General features: G+C 37.9%; 1 protein-coding gene across 2 annotated transcripts; it reads right to left on the reverse strand.

Annotated features, from left to right (window-relative positions):
- Nucleotides 1–391: 391 nt before the first annotated feature.
- On the reverse strand, nt 392–18161 carry LOC128776935 (heat shock transcription factor, Y-linked-like). 2 transcript variants are annotated; one of them, XM_053901895.1, is made up of 3 exons: nt 17683–18161; nt 1657–2326; nt 392–1193 (listed from the first exon to the last, which is right to left on the reverse strand). In XM_053901895.1, exons 2-3 carry the CDS (start codon nt 2167–2169, stop codon nt 504–506), a joined length of 1203 nt encoding a protein of 400 aa, XP_053757870.1. In that variant the 5' UTR covers nt 2170–2326; nt 17683–18161; the 3' UTR covers nt 392–503. The 2 variants fall into 2 exon arrangements, with proteins under 2 accessions (XP_053757870.1, XP_053757869.1); XM_053901894.1 differs by lacking the exon at nt 17683–18161 and having other exon boundaries at nt 1657–3263.
- Between the last annotated feature and the right edge of the window lie 7159 nt (nt 18162–25320).

Here is a 25320-nt window from a genome sequence, read left to right on the forward strand (position 1 = left end):
GAGAAGATGCTATGCTTTCCAGTATGAACGCATTTTTTAATGAAGACAATCTTTACCAACTAAAATCCAAGGACTCTTCTACATGACTGGGAGAATGTAATTGAGAGAATACTAAATTCTTTGTATTTGCCTCTTCTAGAGCTCACTTACATGTATCCCTTCCCTGTCATCCTAATATATGGCTTTATTTGATTCATCGTGGACTGCTTCAGAAATTACATAACTTTGGCTTCTTTTCCTTTGCTCCTCATGTCTTTTTTAAAAAGCTGATTAGGCATAATTTACTTAGGAGGCATGTCAAAGTAGTACTATCAAATGGCCAATAAGTACAATAAATAAATAACAAAGGATTTTACTCTAAATTATTTCAAAAGTAAACAAAATGAAACCATAAAGGTGAACATGTAATTTTATTGTTCAAATAAGAGAATTTCCATATTTGGTCATTTGCCAATAAATTTTAATCTTTGTTTTCTTGTATTATCTGTTAGTCCTTTGATAGATCACTTGTAATCAGGATGATGTACATAGGATGAAGACGGTTGATGAGTTGACGTTGCAAGTGAGGCAGCAGAAGTATCAGCTATCATTGGCATTGAGAACCATTGGTTGCTTGGTGATTGAGGGTTAGAAAAACGAACCTCACTGGCTGACACAGCAGGATATCTAGTTGGAAAAGTGCAAGGCTCCACCATTGTTCCAAAATAACTGTTCTGTAAGGGAGATATGATGCCATACTGAGATGTAGCAGTTGTAGTTGTAACAAAGTTCACAATGTGGCCATTTGCTTGAGTGTAGCTGTCACGTGAATGCATGTGAAAAGTGGTCAACTGGTTTAAAATGGCATGCTGATCCATTACCATTTGTTCTGACGGCCTAGCTGACATTGATGACGGTGGAGAAAGATCACTTCTCATGGGGGCAGTTGTATTAGCAACTCTCTGGATAGTAGGATGCTTCCTTATCAGGGGCACATTTAAATTTGTGGAGGTTGACAATGCCCTTTCTCCACTAGTTTCAGCAACAAAACCAGAATTAGGACTATGCACATTACCCTCAGCTCTGCATGGTTTCTTGTTGAAATCTTGAACTAGTGATACTGTGGAAGCATTTTTAATCCCGACTCTTCTTTTCATTCTTACTAAAAGTTGAGGGCAGCTTCGTTTAAAATTTGGATTATGATAGAACTGTAACTAAAACCAAAGGAGAATGTTATTTAGTGACATTCTTCAGTGAAGATACAAGAGAGGATAACAGATTTAATTTATGAAATTTTGACTTAGTTTCATCACATAAAGTCATCAATAATACATGTACATTGTTAGTATTTTAAAAAAATTACTTACTGGAAATAAACATTTAATTATGGTTGTGAAAATGTAACTGTTACTTACAACTAACAGTGAATACCACTTTAAATGGCTTCAGTAGCTTATTTAGATAGGAGTTTATTGATAAAGGTCAAAGTTGCTAGCACAATTTCTTATAATGCTGAATGATTCATGCCTAAGGTATCCTTAATTTTTAATAAGTATTTTTAAACTTTTTCATATAACTTTAAAGACCTAGTTGCAGCCTATATTTATGAACATATTTACTGATGTATGAAGTAAAATTTTATATATTTCATATATAAGCAATAACATTTTTGAATACCTTGCTTAAAACAGATACTTCTTTTTCCTCTGCCAGAAAATCAGCCAGAGAAGCAGATCTTTGGAAACTCTGTCGCTTTTTACTAAATCCATACAGGTTAAGCTGGCGAACTAAACTCTTCATACTTCCAGTTTCAAATATTCTGAAAGGGGCCTTTCTCTCCAGAACTTCTTTCTTGAAGAGTTCCTCATCAATCACTATTGAAGTTCCATTCTCATCCCACCAAATTGATTTGAATTGATCACTTTCAACTATGTTCCAAAGTTTTCTGGGAAAAGTCAGAGAAAGAAAATCATTATCTTCGTCTGGTTCAGAGACACAAAATGTGTATCGTGGTCTTTTTATTAAGGATTCTCCTGACAAAGCCTGAAAAGCATTTTCTTCAATCATAGACCTTAGGTCCAAATCCCCAGTCAATGTGGGATCCCACAAAGGAGATCTAACAGAGGCTGCAGAATTAGTCGATCCATCTTTAGGAGAACCATCTTGAATTTCTGAAGAAACATGTGCCATCTCAAATAAGGTTTCTTTCAGCTATGTTTGTCATCTGCATGGTTTTGAACACTGCAGCTTCAGCTGCTGCTTTGGCGTGCCTACACAGGTAATGTATCCAGACCATCACAATGGTTCTCCACCTCAGTAGTTGTGACATCACAAGATGCCTGGTCTCCTAGCAATTAAAGGGTAACATTCAGACAGAGTGTTTCCTTCTTACTGTATGAAATATATTCAGTTAAAATAAAACAGGCCAAATAACGTTAACTGAGATATTGACAAAAATATGAGATCTGCAAAACCTCATTCTTACAGAATCTTTTAAATAAATACATACATAATTATATTTAGACCCTGAACTAAAAATGATTTCCTTCCTTGTAAATACAATTCTTTCTAGATTGCTGCCAGTAGCATAAAATCTGGTAAAAGAAAAGTGTAAACAATGAATAAAACAAAAGATTTTAAAAACTCTGTCCGTTTGGAACTTAAATCTGTGAAACCTGTATTTTTTTAAAAAAAGCATAACCTTTAAGACCACAGGTTAGTGGTTGCCATGGGCCAGGTGAAAGGAGAATGGAAAATACTATATGAAGGGTTTCTTTTTAAGCTGATGAAAATGTTTAATAACTAGAGAGGTGATATTGTACAACATTTCAAAGATACAAATAGTCCTGAATTGTATCTTTCTAAATGGTTATTTTTACATAATGTGTGTTTTGCCCCAATTTTTAACAGTGCAATGAATTTATCACTAATTAAAATAAAACAGAATTAGGTTTCTGAATATAAAGTTAACTTATCTGTGTATCTTATGTGAGTAGTCTGGGTTAAACAATATCAAATACATTTCCATAGTAATATTAGTAGAATACATATGATTTTATTTAGAATGTCTGGACCTGTGAGATAGTCATGAAGTAAAAGGCTTTAACAGAGAGCAGTAGATCTAGCATCAACAAGATCCTAAAAAGTGGGAGAGGAAAAGTAACAAGACACTGTTATAAGTAAAATAAATTTGTTTGTGTGTCTCAGGGCAATATTGCTCTTATTGCAATATCAAAAATACTTATAATAAAGAGGTTATGTGGAAAAATGTTTCTTTTTGTAAAATATAATTCATGGTCAAATTGGCTTACATACAACACCCAGTGCTCGCACCCATCCCAACAAGTGCCCTGCTCGATGCCCATCATCCATTTTCCCCTCTCCCCCCATCACCCCCCATCAACCCTCAGTTTGTTCTCTGTATTTAAGAGTTTCTTGTGGTTTGCCTTCCTCCCTCTCTGTAATTATTTTTCCTCCTTCCCCTCCCCCATGGTCTTCTGATAAGTTTCTCAAGATCCACATATGAGTGAAAACATAAGCTGTTTGTGTTTCTCTGCCTGACTTACTTCACTTAGCATAATACCTTCCAGTTCCATCCACGTTGCTGCAAGGATTTCATTCTTTCTCATTGCCAAGTAGTATTCTGTTGTATAAACCACATTCTCTTTATCCATTCATTAGTTGATGGACATTTAGGCTCTTTCCATAATTTGTCTACTGTGGAAAGTGCTGCTCCAAACATTGGGGTACATGTGCCCCTATGAATCGGCACTCTAGTATCCTTTGGATAAATTACAAGTAGTGCCATTGCTGGGTTGTAAGGTAGTTCTATTTTTAATTTTTTTGAGGAAGCTCCCCATTGTTTTCCAGACCGGCAACACCGGTTTGCATTCCCACCAACACTGCAACAGGGTTTCTCCACATCCTCTCCAGCATCTGTGGTTTCCTAAGTTGTTAATTTTAGTCACTCTGAGCAGTATGAGGTGTTATCTTAATATGGTTTTGACTTGTATTTCCCTGATGATGAGTGATGTTGAGCATCTTTTCATGTGTCTCTTGGCCATCTGATGTCTTCTTTGGAACAGTGTGTATTCATGTCTTCTACCCATTTATTCATTTTTGTTTGTTTTTTGGATGTTGAGTTTGGTAAGTTCTTTATAGAGTTTGGATACTAACTCTTTATCCTATATGTCATTTGAAAATATCTTTTCCCATTCCATTGGTTGCCTTTAGTTTTGTTGATCATTTCCTTTGCAGTGCAGATGCTTTTTATCTTGATGAGGTCCCAGGGTTCAGTTTTACTTTTAGTTCCCTTGCCTTTGGTCATATGTTGAGCAAGAAATTGCTACAGCTGTGTTCAAAGAGGTTGTTGCCTGTTTTCTCTCTAGGGTTTTGATGGTTTCCTGTCTCACATTTAGGTCTTTTATCCATTTGAGTTTATTTTTGTGAATGGTGTAAGAAAGTGGTCTAGTTTCATCCTTCTGCATGTTGCTCTCTAGTAGTCCCAGCACCAGTTGTTAAAGAGACTCTCTTTTTCCATTGGCTGCTCTTTCCTGCTTTGTCAAAGATTAGTTGGCCATACCTTTGTGGGTCCAGTTCTGGGGTTTCTATTCTATTCCATTGGTCTATGTGTCTGTTTTTGTGCCAACACCATGCTGTCTTGATGATCAAAGGCTAAAGTCTGGAATTGTGATGCCTCCCACTTTGGTTTTCTTCTTCAGTATTACTTTGACTGTTTGGGGTCTTTTGTTGTTCCATGCAAATTTTAGGATTGTTTGTTCTAGCTTTGAGAAGGTGCAATTTTGATTGGGATTGCATTGAATGTGTAGATTGCTTTGAGTAGCATTGACATAACAGTATTTATTCTTCCAATCCATTAGCATAGAATGTTTTTCTATTACTTTGTGTCTTCTCCAGTTTCCTTCATTAGTTTTCTATAGTTTTCACCATACAGATCTTTCACATGTTTGCCTGTGTTTATTCCTAGGTATTTTGTGGTTCTTAGCACAAGAACCATACAAGAACTTAGTACAAGTTAACGAGATTGACTTTTTGATTTCTCTTTCTGTTACTTCATTATTGGTGTATAGAAATGCAACTTATTTCCATACATTGATTTTTGTATCCTGTGACTTTGCTGAATTCATGTATGAGCTATAGCACCTTTTCGGTGGGGTTTTTCAGGTTTTCCATGTAGGGTGCCATGTCATCTGTGAAAAGTGAAAGTTTGACTTCTTCTTTGCAATTTGTATGCCTTTTCATTTCATTTTGTCATCTGATTGCTGATGCTAGGACTTCCAACACTATGTTAAACAACAGTGGTGAGAGTGGACATCCCTGTTGTATTTCTGATCTCGGGGGAAAAGCTCTCAGTTTTTCCCAGTTGAGGATGGTATTAGCTGTGGGCTTTTCTTATATGGTTTTTATGTTCCTTCTAACCCGACTTTCTTGAGGATTTTTATTAAGAAAGATGCTATATTTCGTCAGATCCTTTTTCTGCATCTATTGTCAGGATCGTATGGGTCTTATCATTTCTTTTATTTATAGGATGTGTCACAGTGATTGATTTTTGAATATTGAACCAGTCCTGCAGCCCAGGAATGAATCCCACTTCATCATGGTGAATAATTCCTTTTATATGCTGTTGAATTTGATTTGCTAGTATCTTGTTGATAATTTTTTGCATCATGTTCATCAGGGATACTGGCCTGTAATTCTCCTTTTTTTTTTTTTTTTTTTTTTTTTTTTTTTTAGTGGGTCTTTGTCTAGTTTTGGAATCAAGGTAATGCTGGCCTCATAAATGAGTCTGGAAGCTTTCCTTCCATTTCTATTTTTTGGAACAGGTAGAGAAGGATAGGTATTAGCTTTGCTTTAAATGTCTGGTAGAATTCCCCTGGGAAACCATCTGACCCATGACTCTTATTTGTTGGGAGATTTTTGATAACTGATTCAATTTCTTCACTAGTTGTGGGTCTGTTCAAGTTTTCTATTTCTTCCCATTTGAGTTTTGGTAGTGTGTGTGTCAAGGGTGGAATTTGTCCATTTCTTTCAGGTTGTCAAGTATGTTAGCATATAATTTTTCATTGTATTCTGGGATAATTGCTTTTATTGGTTGTGGTAGGTCTATTATCATTTGTGATTTTATCTATTAGGGTCCTCTGGTTTTTGTTTGTTTGTTTGTTTGTTTTTGTTTTTGTTTTGAGAAATCTGGCTAGGGTTTTAACAATTTTCTTTATCTTCTCAAAAAACCAGCTGTTAGTTTCATTGATATGTTCTACTGTTTTGTTTTTGTTTCTGTTTTTGTTTTGTTTGATCTAGATCATTTATTTCTGCTCTAATCTTTATTATTTCTCCTCTTCTGCTGGCCTTGGAGTTTCTTTGTTGTTCTGCTTCTAGTGCTCTTGGAGTTTGTATTTGGGATTTTTCCTGTTTCTCGAGATAGGCCTGGGTTGCAATGTATTTTCCTCTTAGGACCGACTTCGTTGCATCCCAAAGGGTTTGGAGTGTGGTGTTTTCATTTTCATTTGCTTCCATATATTTTAAAATTTTTTCTCCAAAGAATGAAATATGGCCTTTTGTAGCAACGTGGGTGGAACTGGAGAGTGTGATGCTAAGTGAAATAAGCCATACAGAGAAAGACAGATACCATATGGTTTCACTCTTATGTGGATCCTGAGAAACTTAACAGAAACCCATGGGGGAGGGGAAGGAAAAAAAAAAAAAAAGAGGTTAGAGTGGGAGAGAACCAAAGCATAAGAGACTGTTAAAAACTGAGAACAAACTGAGGGTTGATGGGGGGTGGGAGGGCGGGGAGGGTGGGTGATGGGTATTGAGGAGGGCACCTTTTGGGATGAGCACTGGGTGTTGTATGGAAACCAATTTGACAATAAATTTCATATATTAAAAAAAATAAAAATTAAAAAAAAATAAAATGCAAAAAAATAAAATAAAATAAAATGAAATAAAATTTTTTCTCCAATTACCTGGTTGACCCATTCATTGACCCAAGTAGAATATTCTTTTACCCCATGCATTTGGAGGTTTTCCAAACCTTTTCCTGTGGTTGATTTCAACTTTCAGAGCATTATGATCTGAAAATGTGCGTGGTATGATCTCAATTCTTTTATACTTATGGAGGGCTGGTTTGTGACCCAGTGTGTGATCTATCTTAGAAAATGTTCATGTGCACTCGAGAAGAATGTATATTCTGCTGCTCTAGGGTGAAAAGTCCTGAATATATCTGTCAAGTCCATCAGGTCCAGTGTATCATTCAGGGTTATTGTTCTTTAGTGGTTTTCTGCCTAGATGATCTGTCCATTGTTGTAAGCGGAGTATTAAAGTCACCTGCAATTACCATATTCTTATCAATAAGATTGCTTATGTTTGTGATTTATTTATTTATATATTTGGGTGTTTTCAAATTATGTGCCTAAACATTTATAATTGTTAGCTCTTCTTGATGGATAGACCCCGTAATTATTATATAATGCCCTTCTTCATCTCTTATTACAGCCTTTAGTTTAAAATCTAATTTGTCTGATATATGTATGGTTACTCTAGCTTTCCTTTGACATCGAGTAGCATGATAGATTGTTCTCCATCCCCTTGCTTTCAATCTGAAAGTATCCTCAGGTCTAAAATGGTCTCTTGTAGACAGTTTATAGATGGATTTTTTTTAATCCATTCTGATATCCTGCATCTTTTGATTGGAGCATTTTGTCCATGTACATTCAGCATTATTACTCAAAGATGCGGATTTAGTGTCATTGTGATGCCTGTAGATTTCATGCTTATAGTGATGTCTCTGGTCCTTTGTGGTCTTTGCAACATTCCACTCACAGAGTCCCCCTTAGGATCTCCTGCAGGGCTGGTTAAGTGGTGATGAATTCCTTCAGTTTTTGTTTGTCTAGGAAACCTTTATCTCTCCTTCTATTCTGAATGAGAGGCTTGCTGGATAAAGGATTCTTGGCTGCATATTTTTCCTATTCAGCACATTGAATATTTCCTGCCATTCCCTCTGGCTTGCCAAGTTTCAGTAGATAGGTCTGCTACTACTGTTATGTTCTACCCTTATAGGTTAAGACCCATTTGTCCCTAGCTGCTTTCAGAATTCTCTCTTTATCTTTGTATTTTGCCAGCCTCACTATGGTATGTCATGGAGAAGATCGATCCCTTTTAGGGCTGAAGGGAGTGCTCTGTGCCTCCTGGATTTCAATGTTTCCTTCCCCAGATTGGTGAAGTTCTGAGCTATGGTTTGTTCAAGTAAACCTTCTGCCCCTTTGTGTTCTTTTTCTGGAACTCCTATGACACAGATATTATTACATTTCATTGAATCACTTAGTTAGTTAGTTAGTTAGTTAGTTAGTTAGTTAGTTAGTTCTCTAATTCTCTAACGCTCCCTTCATGGTCTAGTACTTTTCTAGCTCTATTTTCCTCAGCTTCATCTTTTTCCCTAATTTATCTTATACTTCACTTAATCTCCCCTCTGCCCCTTCAATCCTCACTCTCACTGTATCTAGTTAATTTTTCACCTCATTTACAGCATTTTTAAATTCTTCATGACTGTTTCTTAGTTCCTTGGTCTGTGCAGTAATAGATTCTCTGCTGTCTTCTGTGCCTTTTTCAAGTCCAGCAATGAATCTTGTGACTGTTATTCTAAACTATTGATTAGATATATTGTTTTTATCTGTTTTGATCAATTCTTTAGCTGTCATATCTCCCTGGAATTTCTTTGAGGAGAATTCTTCCATTTCATCATTTTGGCTAGTTTTCTGCCTCTAATGTGTTTTAGCAGCTTGTTATGTGTCTTGCACCCTTGAGCACTAACTATTATATTAAAAAGGGGTCATACACCGTCCAGGGCCTGGCCCTTCAGGAGGTGTTTTGGGGTGTGCTATTTGCTCTCTGTTGTTGTGACTCTGGTTGCTTTGTCTCCCTATGCAGAATGAAGGTTTGGACCCTACATCAGGTGTGCTTTGACTTCTTCACTGAAGTAGCCCTGGGGGGAAAAGGAGGCAGAAAGGGGACAGTGATGGTGGAAGAGGTCTTGTCCCATACAAAGCAATGACAGGGGCAGAGGAAAAGGAAAGAAAATAAAATTGACTAGGCAGAGAACTATATGGCCTATCTAGGGACCATAAAGAGGAAAATAAAAAAGAAGGAGATAAAACAGGCGTAAAGAGAACAGATTAAATATGTTTGCATAAACAAGCCAATAACCAGAATAACCAGACTAGAGAAGGGAAGAAATAAGAAGAAAGGAAGAAAAAACATATACATATATATACATGTATATGTGTGTGTGTGTGTGTGTGTGTGTGTGTGTGTGTATGCATATGTGTGTGTGTGTGTGTGTATATATATATATATATATATGTATATATATATATGTATATTTATGTGTGTGTGTATATATATATATATATATATATATACATAAAATAAGAATTGTCCAAAAATTAAATCAGAAAATGCAAAACCATTGGGTGCCATGAACCAGTGCTAGTCTGGGGAAGCGACTGTCTGGCTCAGTCAGTGTCAATCTTGCTCTGTTACATATGCAGTTACCAGGTGCAGAGGGGCCTGATTTGGGGTAAGTGGGTTCTGCCTCCACTGTGGCCCTTTGTCCCTTCCATGAAGCCCCACTTTGTTGGTGACAGGGAGAAAAGTGGTGACACCCATCCCCTCTCTGGACCAGGTATCCCAAACCACTGTGATCATGGTGTACTCAATGTGCTGCACAGACATGAGTGGACCATTATTTTTTTTTATTTTTTATTTTTTGCTCCAATCTCCTGCGCATCCCAGACCCTTGACCGGGATTCAAACCCCGATGTCTTAAAGGATCCTGCTCAGTGATCTGGTTCCTGACAGTGCCATGTGGGCATGAATGAGGTTGTTTGTCCCGCTCTACTGACTCCTCTGCCTCCTGGGTGCTTGGCTGGGATTCAAACCCTGATGTCTTAAAGCATCCTCCTCTGTGCTCCCCAGTAATGGGGAGGTGCTGCTCTGCCCTGCTGATAAGGGGCCTCTGGCCAGCGGGTGCAGGCAGGGATCTTTGTCCTTGCAATGGCTGTAGACCTTCTTTCCATAGCACTCAGGGAGGAGACGGCTTTCTCTGACTAGGGACTGCACCTCTCAGCTACTTACTGAGCCCAGGGCTGGCTCCCTGGGTGCACAAACAGGGCAACCAGCCCCAGTGTGGAGAAAGCCCGCAGTTAGAAATTTGATTTTTTCTGTTTTTGTCTGATTCCCATTTGGGGTTTTCTCTTGTCCAAATTCAATCCTACATTTCCACAGCCTCTGTTTCTCTTCCCTTTGTGTCTCCACAGAACGGGATCCTTCCCCTCCGTGCCTACACCACCTCTTTTTTCTCCCGGTTCACAATCACACACCTATGGCCCGCCAGGGTGTCCCTGTGGGAATGTCTCTCTCACTCTGTAGTCCAGGCTCTTGGAATTCAAAGATTCAAAGTCCTCTGGCCTCAACACTGGTGTGTTTAAGGAATGAAGGAATTTTAGGTCCCCCTACTTCTCCGCCACAAACACTTTATTTTGGATAGCATATCATGTGCCTTATATATGCCTAGTTAATGTTTATTGTTCTTTTCTTTTGTCTTGGGAAGAGGTTTCCTAGATTGGAGATTTTGTTTTTAATTATGTTCCTCTATTATGTGTTATGTTTAACCTGCAGACTAAATGAAAAGGAACAGAAGATGAGAGAAGAGTAAGCTTGCAAAATGAAATAAGAGACGGTAATGGTCTAGTTCAAGGTAGGTGAGTAAAGTCCCTTATTTCAGTAAGAGTGCTTAGAGATTTCAGGTTGAAAATAAAATCAGTTACTTTGAACATAATTTAAAACCATAGAGCAGCAAATTAGGAGCAGCTCCAACACTGCTTTTCAGCTGTTTCTACTTCTCCCATTCTCTGCCTAAACCCAAATATTTTGTAATAACGACATCTGCCATAAATCTGGTGACTTCCAGGTTTGCTTTTCCGGAGACTTGAGGCTAGAGCTTATTTTGAAATTGAGAAAAGAAGAAATGGTAGTGAGCACTGGGGTTGGAAATGGTTAAACAGCACTGGAGTTAACAGTTAGTAGAAGGATGAACTGTTTAATTTTTAAAGCTAAATCTCAACCAGAGTAGCACAAATGAACTGTATTTTGTTATTCAGATGTTCTGGGGGCACAGACTATGTGAAAATAAACAAGTGTACTTATCATACCTAACTCCTGCTCTGTGACTGTTTTCTTTAGCTTTATACTTTATTATTATTTTTTAATGTTTATTTATTTATTTTGAAAGAGAGAGAGAGAGAAAGAGCACATGTCGGGGAGGGGCAGAGAGAGAGGGGTGAAAGAAATCCCAAGCAGGCTATGAATGAAGTCATATGATATTTGTCTTTCTCTGACAGACTAATTTCACTTAGCATAATACCCTCTAGTTCCATCCATGTAGTTGCAAACGGCAAGATTTCATTCTTTTCCATTGCCGAGTAATACTCCATTGAATATATATACCACATCTTCTGTATCCATTCATCTGTCAATGGACATTTATGCTCTTTCCACACTTTGGCTATTGTTGACAGCACTGGTATGAACATTGGGGTGCATGTGCCCCTTTGAACCAGCACACCTGTATCCCTTGGATAAATACCTAGTAGTGCACTGGTGCTGGGTCATAGGGTGGTTCTATTTTTAATTTTTTCCAGACTGGCTGCACGAGTTTGCATTACTATCAGCAGTACAAAAGAGATCCTCTTTCTCCACATCCTCGCCATCATCTATTGTTGCCTAAGTTGTTAATGTTAGCCATTCTGACAGGTGTGACATGGTATCTCATTGTGGTTTTGATTTGTATTTCCCTGATGATGAGTGATGTTGAGTATTTTTTCAACCACAATCGGTTGTCTTCTTTGGAGAAGGGTCTATTCACGTCTTTTGCTCATTTCTTCACTGGATAATTTGTTGTTTGGATGTTGAGTTTGATAAGTTCTTTATAGATTTTGGGTACTAACCCTTTATCCCATATGTCATGTGCCAAATATCTTCTCCCATTCCATCAGTTGCCTTTTAGTGTTTTTTTTTTTTTATTGTTTCTTTTGCTATGCAGAAGCTTTTTATTTTGATGAGGTCCCATTAGTTCATTTTTGCCTTTGTTTCCCTTGCCTTTGGAGAGGTGTTGAGTAAGAAGTTGCTGCAGCCAAGGTCAAAGAGGTTTTTACCTACTTTCTCCTTGAGGATTTTGATGGCTTCCTGTCTTACATCTATTTTGGTCTTTCATCAATTTTGATTTTATCTTTATGTATGGTGTCAGAAAGTGGTCCAGGCTCATTTTTCTGCATGTCACTCTCCAGTTTTCCCAGCACCACTTGGTGAAGAGAGTGTCTTTTTTCCATTGGATTTCTCTCCTTCTTTGTCCAAGATTAGTTGGCCATAAGATTGGGTCCACTTCTGAGGTCTGTATTCTGTTCCATTGTTCTCGGCTCAGTTTTTGTGCCAATGTCATACAATCTTGATGATTACAGCTTTGTAAGGCTCTTGAAGCCTGGGATTGTGATGCCTTCAGCTTTGGTTTTCTTTTTCAATATTCTTTGGATATTTGGGGCCTTTTCTGGTTCCATACAAATTTTAGGATTGTTTATTGTAGTTCTATGAAGAACGCTGGTGCTATTTTGATAGGGATTGCGTTGAATTATAGATTGCTTTGGGTTTTATTGACATTTTAACAATATTTGTTCTTCCTATTCAGGAGCATGGAATATTTTTCCATATTTTTTTGTGTGTGTTTTTCAATTTCTTTCATGAGCTTTCTATAGTTTTCAGCGTATAGACTTTTTCACCTCTTTGGTTAGATTTATTCCTAGGTATTCGGTTTCTGGTGCAATTATAAATGGTATCGATTCCTTGATTTCTCTTTGTGTTGCTTCATTGTTGGTGTATACGAACACAACCAATTTCTGTGCATTGATTTTATATCCTGTGCATTGATTTTATATCCTGTGACTTTGCTGAATTCATGGATAGTACTAGAAGTTTTTTGGTGGGATCTTTTGGGTTTTCCTTATAAGGTATCATGTCATGTGCAAAGAGTGAAAGTTTAACTTCCTCCTGGCCAGTTTGGATGCTTTTATTCCTTTGTGTTGTCTGATTGCTGAGGCTATGACTTTCAATTCTATTTTGAATAACAGTGGAGAGAATGGACATCCCTGTTTTGTTCCTGACCTTAGGGGGAAAGCCCATCCATTGAGGATGATATTAGCAGTGGATCTTTCATATATGCTTTTATCTTGAGGTAAAAGATCAGATCTTGAGGTCTGATCATTCTATACCTACTTTATTGAGGGTTCTTATCAAGAAAGGATGCTCTACTTTGTCAAATGCTTTCTCTGCATCTGTGGAGAGCATCATGTGGTTCTTGTCCTTTCTTTTATTGATGCGATGAATCACATTGATTGTTTTGCAGATGTTGAACCAGCCCTGCATTCCAGGTTTAAATCCCACTTGGTTGTGGTGAATAATTCTTCTAATGTACTGTTGGATCCAGTTGGCTAAATCTTGTTGAGGATTTCTGCATCCATGGTCATCAGGGAAATTGGTCTGTTGTTCTCCTCTATAGTGAGGTCTTTGTCTGGTTTTGGAATCAAGGCAATACTGTCTCCATAGTATGAATTTGGAAGTTTTCCCTCCATTTCTATTTTTTGGAACAGCTTCAAAAGAATAGGTGTTAATTCTTCCTTAATGTTTGGTAGAATTCCCCTGAAAGCCATCTGGCCCTCGACTCTTGTGTTTTGGGGCATTTTTTATTACTAATTCAATTTCTTTAGTGGTTATGGGTCTGTTCAAATTTTCTATTTCTTCCTATTTCAATTTTGGTAGGTTATACATTTCTAGGAATTTGTCCATTGTTTTGAGATTGCCCATTTTATTTGCGTATAATTGCTCATAATATTCTCTTATTATTGTTTGTATTTCTGCTGTGTTGGTTGTGATCTCTCCTCTTTCATTCTTGATTTTATTTGGGTCCCTTCCTTTTTCTTTTTGATCAAACTGGTTAGGTGTTTATCAATTTTGTTAATTCTTTCAAAGAACCAGCTTCTGGTTTCACTGATCTATTCTACTGTTCTTTCAGTTTCCATAGCATTGATGTCTGCTCTAATCTTTCTTATTTCCTGTCTTCTGCTTGTGTGGGGGATTTAGTTGCTGTTCTTCTTCCAACTCCATAAGGTGTAAGGTTACATTTTGTATCCGAGACCTTTCTTCTTTATGAAGGCCTGGATTGCTGTATACTTCCCTCTTATGACTGCCTTTGCTATGTCCAGAGGTTAGGGGCTGTGATGTTGTCATTTTTATTGGCTTCCATGTACTTTTTAATTTCCTCTTTAACTTCTTGATTACCCATTCATCCTTTAGTAGGATGTTCTTTATTCTCCAAGTATTTGTTGTCTTTCCATATTTTTTCTTATCGTTGATTTCAAGTGTCATGGTGTTGTGGTCTGAAAATATACACGGCATGATCTTGATCTTTTTGTACTTCTTGAGGGCTGATTTGTGTCCCAATATGTGGTCTGTTCTGGAGAATGTTCCATGTCCACTGGAGGAGAATGTGTATTCCGTTGCTTTAGGATGAAATGTTCTGCATATATCTGTTAAGTGTTTCTGGTCCAAGGTGTCATTCAAAGCCAGTTTCCTTACAGATTTTCTGTTTAGATGATCTCTCCATTGCTGTAAGAGGGTGTTGAAGTCCCCTACTATTATGGTATACTATCAATGAGTGTCTTTATGTTTTTGATTAATTGATTAATTGATATGTAGGTTCTTCCACATTTGGAGCATAAGTGTTTACAATTGTTAGGTCTTCTTGGTGGATAGACCCCCTAATTATGATATGATGCCCTTCTTCATTTCTTGTTACAGTCTTTATTTCAAAGTCTAGATTGTCTGATATAAGTATGGCTACTCCAGCTTTCTTTTGTCAAACATTAGCATGATAGATGAGTCTCCATCCCCTCATTTTCAATCTGAAGGTGTCTTTAGGTCTAAAGTGGGTCTCTTGTAAACAGCATCTATGCTGCTGTGGATCTTCTTTTCTTACCCATTCTTTTCTTACCCATTGTCTTTTGATTGGAGCATTTAGTCCATTGACATTTTGAGTGAGTACTGAAAGATATGAATTTATTGCCATTATGTTGCTTGTAGAGTTGGCATTTCTGGTGGTGTTCTCTGTTCCTTTGTAGTCTTTGCTGCTTTTGGTCTTTTTTTTCCTTTTTTCCATCTTTTCACTCCCTAGAAAGACCCCTTAAAATTTCTTGCACTGCTGGTTTAGTGGTCACAAAATCCTTTAATTTTTGTGTGTCTGGGAAACTTTTTATTGCTCTTCTATTTTGAACGACAGCCTTGCTGGATAAAGAATTTTTGGCTGCATATTTTTCTGGTTCAGCACATTGAATATATCCTGCCTCTCCTTTCTGGCCTGCCAAATTTCTGTGGATAGGTCTGCTGTGAACTTGGTCTGACTTCCCTTGTATGTCAAGGACTTTTATTCCCCTTTACTGCTTTCATGGTTGTTTCCTTGCCAGAGTATTTTGTGAATTTGGTTATGTTAGGCTTTGTTGATGGTCAATTTTTGTTGAATCTAATGGGAGTTCTCTGTGCTTCCTGAATTTTGATGTCTGTGTCTTTCCCCAGGTTAAGGAAGTTTTCCACTATGACTTGCTCACATAAACCTTCTACCCCCTTTTCTCTCTTCATCTTCTGGGAATCCTAGGATTCTTATGTTCTTCCTTTTTAATGAGTCACTGAGTTCTCTTATTCTTATATCATGCTCTTTTGCCTTAGTCTCCCGCTTTTTTTCTGCTTCATTGTTCTCCATAAATTTCTTCTCTGTATAGCTGACTTGCTGCTCTGCTTTATTCATCTTTGCCACTGTGGCATCCATTCAAGACTGCAGCTCAGTTAGAGCATTTTTTTTTTTAATTTCATCCTGATTAGCTTTTACTTCTTTTATCTCCACAGAAAGGAATTCTAATCTATTCAACCCCCACTAGTATTCTTTTCATTATGATTCTAAATTCTGTTCAGTCATCTTGCTTGTATGTATGTTGCTGAAATCACTGGCTGTCATTTTTTTCCTGTTCTTTCTTTGGGGTGAATTTCTCTCTTTTGTCTTTTTGAAGGAAGAAAAGGAATTAATAAAGTTCCAAAAATAAAAATTAACCAATTTTTAAAAAACCTAAAAAATCGAATAAAGGATACTAGATCCTACGTGTGTTTTCGTCTGTTTGTTGAAAGACACTTGAGAGATTAAAAAGGGAAGATAAGAAAAGAAAAAAAGGTGGGAGGGGCGGGGGGAAGGAGACGTTTGAAAAATTTAAAAATGCATAGAATAAAATAGGTTAAATGAAATGATTGAAGTAAAATACAATATAAAAATTCACAAAAAAGTAAAAATGTAGCAGAAAAAATTAAAGAAAAATCATTTTAACAAAAACGGAATATAAAAATAATTTTTTTCTCTTTCTGTATTCAAGAATAAGAAAAGAAAATGAAAAGAAAAAAAATGAATAGGTGGACCAGTGAACAGAATCAAATATGATTGGAATTACATTCGGTTTCCCCTAGAAGTCAAACCATGAACCACTGTATAGTCTGTAAACTAAGCAAGCGAGAGACTGGTGGTGTTCCTCAAGAGCTTGGTTGGCGTGGTTGGGCAGGGCTTAGTGTGACGGTTTGTTCTCCACTAGACGGTGCTGCTTAGCTTACTGGGGTGGATTGTTGTGGCATGTATAGGCATGTATGCGCAATGTGTGGGAGGAGTGAAAATGGCCTCACCCAGCTACCCAGTCTCTAGTATCAAAACTCTGTGCTCTCCCCAACTGGCAATCATGCACCCCTCCTTTGTCTCCAGTTTCCATCCATTCCCCACTTCTACACTTTCCATGACCACGCGGTCATGCTGTCAAGCAGCACCTCCCTCCTGAGTTGTATCTCAGATGGGGATGTTTCCCCATTCTCACTTCTGAGGGCCTGTGGCTTTGACCTGTTTGGACTCTCTGTGGAGGGTCTCGCTGAGCAATGGTGGGCGCCCCTCTGCCCCCAGGAATGTTTGGGAGACTGTGCTGCTGCTGATGCCCAGATACTGCAGCTGGGCACCAGCCCGTCCCAGAAGAAGTTCTGTGATCATTGTAGCAGCAGCAGCATTTCAGGGATTGTGGCAGATCATAGCACACATCTGGCACCAGGCTTCACCCTTAAAGTCCTTGCTCCAGTACCAGTGAATGTGGCCATTCTCTGAGGTCCACTGGGAACTTTACCTGTGGGGAGGCCTCTATGAAATGTCCTCCCAACAGGGAAATGCCTTTCCCCCTGTGGCCTCTCAGGGCTCCACTCTCTGCTCCCAGGGATTCGCCTTTCCTACCAGAGCTCCGTCAGGTATTGAGTTGTGGAGGTTCAGACTCTGTGCTCCCCCTGTTTACAGAGTCCTAGTGGAAATTAAACCCTCTCCTTTCTCTTTTCTCCCTTTTTTGTTCAGTCCCTGTGGCTGTGTCCACTCTTCCTTTTTTTTGGCCTGCTGCTTTTGGAGGGCGGTACTTTTACCATACTCCCCCGTCCCCCCATCTCCACCCTCTCTCCTCAAGCAAAATCAGCTCCCTGCACTCCGCGGCTTCTCTCCCTCCCAGTTCACCTCTCCATGCCACGTACCTGCTGAGTTTTGTGGTTCAGGTTGTGCAGATTGATGTGTTAATCCTCAAGTCAGTTTTCTAGATGTGCAGGATGGTTTAGTGTTGATCTGACTGCATTTTGGGTACGAGAGAAGCAAAAAAACTTCCATGCTGTCCCACCATCTTGGTCTTTCCCCCAGTCTTCGTTTTAAGGTCAGTTTTGTTTGATATAATTATTGCTATCCAAGCTTTCTCTTGACCTCCGTCTATATGATAAATATTTCTCCACCCCTCACTCTCAGTCTGCAGATGTCTTTATGTCTGAAGTATGTCTCTAGTAGGCAACAGGTAGGTTAGTCTTATTATTTTTTAATACATTTTGTCATGTTGTATCTTTTGATTGTAGTATTTAGTCAATTTACATTCAAGGAAATCATTGAGAGATATTTAATTATTGCTGTTTTGTTATTTGTTTTGTTTGTTTTTTTGGATCTGTTTCTTTCCTTGCAGTCTTCTCTAGTGATGTTTGTTTTCTGTGATGATATGCTTGGATTCTTTACTCTTTTTTTTTTTTTATATCCCTGGGTTTAAAAAAAAATTAGTGTTTAGTTTTGAGAGAAAGAGAGAGAAAGAGAGAGAGAGAGAGAGAGAGAGAGAGAGAGAGAGAGAGAGAGAGACTGCATGAGAGGGGAAGAGGCAGAGAAAAAGGGGGGCATAGAATCCTAAACAAGTTCCAGCCTCTGAGCTGTCAGCTCAGAGCATGATGGGCGGCTTGAACGCACAAACTGTGAGATCATAGTCTGAGCCAAAGTCGGCACTTAACCATTTGAGTCACCCAGGCACCCCTTTATTACTGGTTTTTAATTTGTGCTTCCCTTTCGGTTTCTATATAACATCTTCTGCATATAGCAGTGTGTATTAAGTTGATGGTTGCTTAAGTTTGAGCTCACACTTTACTCCTCTTCTCCCCATGTGCTAGGTATATGGTGTCATACTGATATTTACACATATTTATTTTTACTCCCTTTGTGCTTCATGTTACTCATGATCTTGCTTTTACCCTTAAAGACATTACCCTGTGTCTTTTACCCTGTGACGTTTCTTGTAGGGCTCATTGTTGGTCATGAACTCCTTTGGATTTTGCTTGGGAAACTCCTTCTTATCTCTCCTACTATTCTGAATGATAGTCTGGTGGATAAAGTATTTTTGGCTGCCGATTTTTCCCCTTCAGCACTTTGAATATATCATGGCACTCCCTTCTTGTCTGCAAGGTTTCTGCTGAACAACCCACTGAAAACCTTATGGGGTTTCCTTTGTTATGTAACTGTTTTCTTTTGTCTTGCTGCATTTGGAATTCATTTTAGTTACTGTGTGTTTTGGTGTAGACATCATTGGGGGGTGTAGACATGACTTTGTTGGAGGATTTTTGTGTCTCTTTCGTCTGGATGTCTTTTTTTCTTTGCAAACATTAGGGAAATTTTCAGCTATTATTTCTTCAAGTAAATTTTCTGCGTCTTTTCCTCTCTTTTCTTCTTTAGAGCACCTTATAATGCAAATATTAATTACACTTGATGGAATCACTGAGTTCTCTATTTTGTTTTGTATAATTTTTTTCTCTCTCACTTGCTCAGCTTGATTTCTTTTCATTTCTTGTCCTCCTGGGCACTGACTCATTCTATTTCTTCTAGCTTGCTATTTATTTCATCTAGTTTGTTTTTAATTTCAACTTATTGTGTTTTTCATCTCTAAGTGGTTCTTTTTTTATTTCTGTGATAAGGGTCTCACCGATGTGTTCCACTTTTCTCTCAGGTCTATCTAGTATCTTTATGACCGTTACTTTAAGTTCTATATCAGGCATATTACTCATATCACTTTCATTTCATTTTTTTTTTCTATTATTTTCTTCTATTCTTTCATCTGGGAGATATTTCTCTGTCTCTTTGTTTTGTCTAGTTCTCTGTGTCTGTTTCTGTGTGTTAGGAAAGTCTACTTTTCTTCCTCTTGGAAAGTACTGTGCAGGGCACACACTTAAGGTGGCAGTGGTCCTCTATAGTGGACGTAGAGCTGCTGTGGGGATCTGGGCTGTGCTGAGACCCTTGGAAAATCATGTGCAGGTAGCGTAAGCTGTCAAACAAGTTGTGTGTGCCAGCCTAATGAGGTTTTGAAGTGGTGGGGGTCTGGAGCTGATGGTCAAGAAAGAATTCTTGAGACATCTTTGGTGTAAAAAGTGATTTTATTAAAGCAGAGGGATAGGACCTGTGGGCAGGGAGAGCTGCACTGGGGTTGTGAAGAGTGACTGGTTATATACTATGAAGTTGGGGAAGTAAAGGCAAATGGAGACCTCCAGAAAACTTTAATGTGCTAAAGAGGATCCCTAAGATATCAGAGGTCTTTCTGTTGTCAAGCTAAGGTGGTTTTCCCTCTAGTAAGGCATTAACGTTAGGACTGTAGGGGGTCCCTGGAGGGGTGTTATACTCTGTATTTGCCTGGAACGTTTGTTGATGGGCTGCAGGTTATAGAGAAGTTTAATTTTACCAGTCATTTGCTTCTTGGATTTGTTCTCCACATCAGTATGGAGGGGAGGGTGAAGTTTGAGCTCCAGGTGACTCGAGTCTAGGCTATTGATAAGGTTGCCTTTTTCTTTGAATTTACTAAGACATTTGTAAACTTATGGAGATTCCTGTCCTGCATGACAGTGATCTCTGTCATTTAATCATTTGGTTTTTTCCCTTTCCTTTGTTCTTGGGCAGTCAGGAGTGCCTGAGGAATATCACACATATTCTACTGGGGTGTGGGGGTGAAGTTCTGCTAGCTTGTGCTTTGCCCTCAGCCTGCCTTATGTTTCCTCATCATAACCCCCGTGTACAGTTTTGACCATTAAATCATTAAGGTTGTTGATGTGGAAGGTCTTATCTTTGGTAGCCTCTTCCAGCTGAGTAGGGGTGTAGAGATGTCCCTAGCTATGGGTCAATATTGGTCTGTTGGGGAACTTATAGGGGAGTTACAAAGACTGGAGGCAGCTGAATCCTGTGTGGACATGTGTGAACCTCCATGAATAGAAAGGATTATTTATTGTCTTAAAGGTATTGTAGTGATGGAGTCTTGGCATCAGGCAGAGAGACATGGGAGAAAACAGCAAAACATAATTAGAATGATAAGAAAGAGAAGCCCAAATAAAAGATAGTTGACAAAATCCTCCAGTCTAGATGTGTAATCAATCATTAAAGGAAAGAGAGGGATTGTTAAAAGCGCCAATTTGGGTATTCATGTCAGAAATTTTTGTGGTAATCTGGGAAGTACACACTGCATTTTGTTTCTACAAGACCACAAGTTCCAGCATTTAAAACATCTAATGCCATTCTATTTTGTAGTACTGTCTTATGTATTTATTTTAGTATTTAATAATATAATGTTATTGAGAGTCATAGAAGGCCCTAAGTGTGTAACAGGTGGTATTTAGCCATTATATAGATTCCCTTTTTTTTTTTTTTTTAGTAAGCAATTAGGTAATAAATAAGACACTTTTATGAAACAAGAAAAATGTGGGTTAATGGTTAGAGCAAATTACAAATCCATTGTCTGCCAGTGCTGCCAGTGAGAAGTTTTTTAGATGTCAGGCTTAAAAAATCCTCAGATGGAGTGGTAACAGGCAGCAAGAATCAGATGGGTTTTTCTGGTTTGTAATTCAGATGTCTATGGTGATCCTTTTGAATAAGCATTGTAAGAAGGAACTGTTAGTAGCAATTGGGGAAAGGAGAATGAAAAAGAAAGGTAAAACCATCATAAGAGAAGTTGCAGGTCTTCCACAAGTTAACAGCAATGAGAAGATACACTAGTGTCTTCCTGTGAAGGGGGTCCATATTTTATTGTACATATAGGAGCCTATGAAGAGCGCTCCTCTAACTTCATTTCAGTGGGAATACGTAATATGATGTGGTAAGGGCCCTTCCACTTTGGAGTTAGCTCTCCTGCTGTATTACACTTTCAGCTAGGTCTCCTGGGTTTATATGGGGTGTGTTTTCAGTAACTATCAGATCAGGATTAGGGAGGATATGGTTTGCATATTCACTTAGAGATTTATAAATTAATCTAGCCTCAAGTGAATAATTTAATAAAACACCATAGTCTTTATCTGTTGATGGGTTTGCAGTGAGAAAAGACTTTTTATATACAATTGTTGGGGGAATCCATCCCATTTTTCCAGTTATTTAAATAATCTTATGTCCATAGTATCCTGTTATTATCCCCATAGAAAAACAAGCACAGTGAATGGCCATAGCTGTGTTTCTGTGACAGTTTTTCTGAAGTTTACCTCATGTTGCCTAGTTTAGGAAAACAACATTTAAAGACAGTCAGAACTAGAATTTAACATCCGTAAAGATGTGTTATTGAAACATAGTTTTTTACTCTAATAGCCCTTATTTCCAGAGGTAGCCAAATCGAGACTAATTCGTTTATAAAACAAGTCCAGTTTTAACAAACTGAGCCTAATTATTTACATAAGCTCAGCAAGAATAGTGACTGATCAGGGGTGATTCTGAGGCTCAGTTGGTTAAGCAACCGACTTTGGATCAGATCATGATCTCACGGTTTGTGGGTTCAAGCCCTGTGTCTGTGCTGTCAGTATACAGCCTGCTCGGGATTCTCTCTCTCTGCACCTCCCCCCCCCCTCAAAAATAAGCAAATATTTAAAAATTTAAAAAAGAGATCCTATGCCAACTAGTCTTTGCTCACACCCACCCCCACCCCGCAAGGTACAGACTTCATAACAAAGCAAAAAAAAAAAAAAAAAAAGAATAGTGATTGATCATGTAGATCTCTTGTAATTTGCTTTGCTGGAATCTTTTATAAGGAAACTCCAGACTGAACTTTTAGTAGCCTCTGCAGGCCAAAAGCCAAGCCAAGCACTTACATCAGACATGCCTGCAATATGTTTAGATTTGGGTGTATTCCTCTTCAAGAGTTCCCCAAGATATCCTGAGGTTCCTGCATCTGCCAGGAAGTGACATTTTTTACTTACCTGGTAAGGGTTCTGGGAACTCTGTAAGCAAGGTATCAGGCCAACATTTCTAAGGGGCTTTATGGCTCCATGTTTCATTAAGTCAACCTTAGGTCCTTAGTGTGTGTGGTCATATCTGTGTCTATGTATGTCTCTCAGATATGAGATTCCAGCTAAAGCCTTGGTAAATTAATCAGTATTTCTAATGGTGTCCTTTTTACATGGAGAATAGATTCTTAGTGAACCTATGCAAATACGTATGATTGCCATGGAAGAATGTTCACTGAGAGTTTTTGAATTTCAGAAGGCTTAGGTAGAGAGAAAAGTTAAATGCTTCGGTTTGTTTATAAATGAATACACTATCCTATTATTGTGTATCATATGTGTCTTACGTGAAAGTTTCCTTAATGCAGAAGAGCAAACATTAGGGAAAGAGCAATATTTATTACTTTATTTTATTTTATTTTATTTTTATTTTATTTTGTGTATATTTATTTTTGCGAGAGAGAGAGAGAGAGAGAGAGAGAGAGAGAGAGAGAGAGAGAGAGAGAGAGGAGAGAGAGAGAGAGAGCAGGGGCCGGAGAGAGGCAGAGAGAGAGGGAGATACAGAACTCGAAGCGGGCTCCAGGCTCCGCGCTGTCAGCAGCTGACAGAGTCAGCACAGAGTCCGATGTGGGGGGTCAAACTCATGAACTGTGAGATCATGACCTGAACTGAAGTTGGACGCCTAAGTGACTGAGCCACCCAGGTGCCCCAGACAACAAGCAACATTTTAAAAACAAAAGTCACAAACTACAATCTTCCATAATCTATTTAGTCCCATGTTACTAATTCTTGCTCAGCTTGAATGCAGCTTTTTATTTCTGGAAATTTTTACCCATTTTAGTTATGGGTTTTTCAGGATGTCAAATACCTGTATTTATACCTGTATATAAAAGTCCTTTTTATAAACTTCCTTGAATATGAAACACATTCTGTTAGAGCATGGGAACAATAACTTTGAATGACAAAAGACTCAAAAATGGACATAGGTAAAGATCTGATGAAAGTTCATTATGATGTAATTGACAAGGAAATTTGGTTATGTCCATGACACATAACACTTTGATAATCAGAATATTAAGTGATGATCTTCTTACCAAAACATATTAAACTTTAGGAATTTTATATATACTTGAACAGTTATACCATTAACTCATGCAATACAACCTAAGTTTTCCCATTATTTGACAGGGCTTCTAGTGTAACATAACATACCAAATAAGCAAGACTTAATTGGTCAAAGACTTCATTTACAATTTAAATCCTGGGAAGTTTGAAAAAATAAATCAAAAATCAATCAATCAATCAATCAATCAATCAATCCTGGGAAGTTTGTTCAAACCTTAGAAAGGTGTAAAGCACATCCTAAACAGGATTATAGATCGTTACAAATCTTAATTACTTAACCACAATGGCAATAAGAGATTCAAAGGCAAATATGTAGGGTTATATAGTTGGTAGCAAAACTTTGCTTCTTTAATACAGGGAAGTTTTAACTAAGTAATGAAAGGCCTGAAAAAGACAAAACATAACCTCTGGTTTTCCTGTCAGACAAAAGAGAAAAAAACCTTTGCAATCATACACAGAGAGAGAGACACACACATACATACATTGTGTATATACATACGTGTGTATATACATACGTGTATATACATACGTGTATATACATACATATAATCAAAAGCATATCAACAATCCAAGGAAACTTTGTCTTTTGAACAGAGAGAAAAGCAGAATTTCAATCTTATACCAGTTTACTTTTAAGATCCCTTCATTTTTACCATAGTTCTTCCTAACCACACATAAAATTTCTTTCGAAAGATTTTCCTTCACGAACCTTCTACAACTTTCCTTTGCATTCAGATTTTCTCCCAAGCCATTTCTATCCAAACGGTCAGCTTCATTTAGGACAAAATTACATTTTTACACGTTCAGCAAAAATGGATTTCCATTCCCTATACTTTTCTGACTCCCCTCCTATATTTTACACATATAGTTGCTTTCCTTATTTCCATCAGTCTTAAGTACTAGCAGAATTTTAACTCTTAAAAACCTTAGTCTCCAGTGAAAATTAACTAGTAATCAGTTGTAAACTGTTATAACAGAATTCTTTAGATGACATATTTATGAACCACTTAAGCACACAGCATGTTTACCAACAGACCTTCAAATATCCTTAGTTTCTCTGCAATAAGAAGGCCAAGCACAAACTTATACTTAGTAATCAATGCTTTAGTACTCCATTTTCTTTGGAAAAGACCTAGATATCCAATGAATTCAATCCCATTTATCATACAAGCAAAATTTTAAAGTTTCAGGTTACCAAAGACTTTGAAAGCTATCTTAATTACCCATGAAAACTTTGAGACACAATTAAACATCATTTTAAGTCATCATTTTGCTAACAAATTGGCAACAGAGGTAATAGCTTATTTAAACTTTAGCTCACTTAGGTACAATAATTTTCATATTTAATGCTGATAACTCTAAGGACAGGTCTGTGTCAAAGCAACAAACTTAAGTTAGCTTGAACTTCTAGTATGTTCCACCTGCATTCTGTTAAAAGACAATTTTTCCCAATTGTCAGTTTTTACCTGGAACACCAGTGGGGAACTGGAAGTGGGTGGTCCAAGGGGG

This window comes from Panthera pardus, unplaced genomic scaffold, assembly GCF_024362965.1.
Source record: "Panthera pardus isolate Hobbes unplaced genomic scaffold, ASM2436296v1 HiC_scaffold_142, whole genome shotgun sequence".
Lineage (NCBI taxonomy): Eukaryota > Metazoa > Chordata > Mammalia > Carnivora > Felidae > Panthera > Panthera pardus.

What these genes read in the sequence shown, in the direction of transcription:
- LOC128776935 (XM_053901895.1), bottom strand. Translation starts at nt 2,169, where the DNA reads ATGGCACATGTTTCTTCAGAAATTCAAGATGGTTCTCCTAAAGATGGA. An exon ending in AAGTATCTGTTTTAAGCAAG is followed by an intron (nt 1,194 to 1,656) that starts GTATTCAAAAAT and finishes CTTTGGTTTTAG; the next exon opens with TTACAGTTCTATCATAATCC.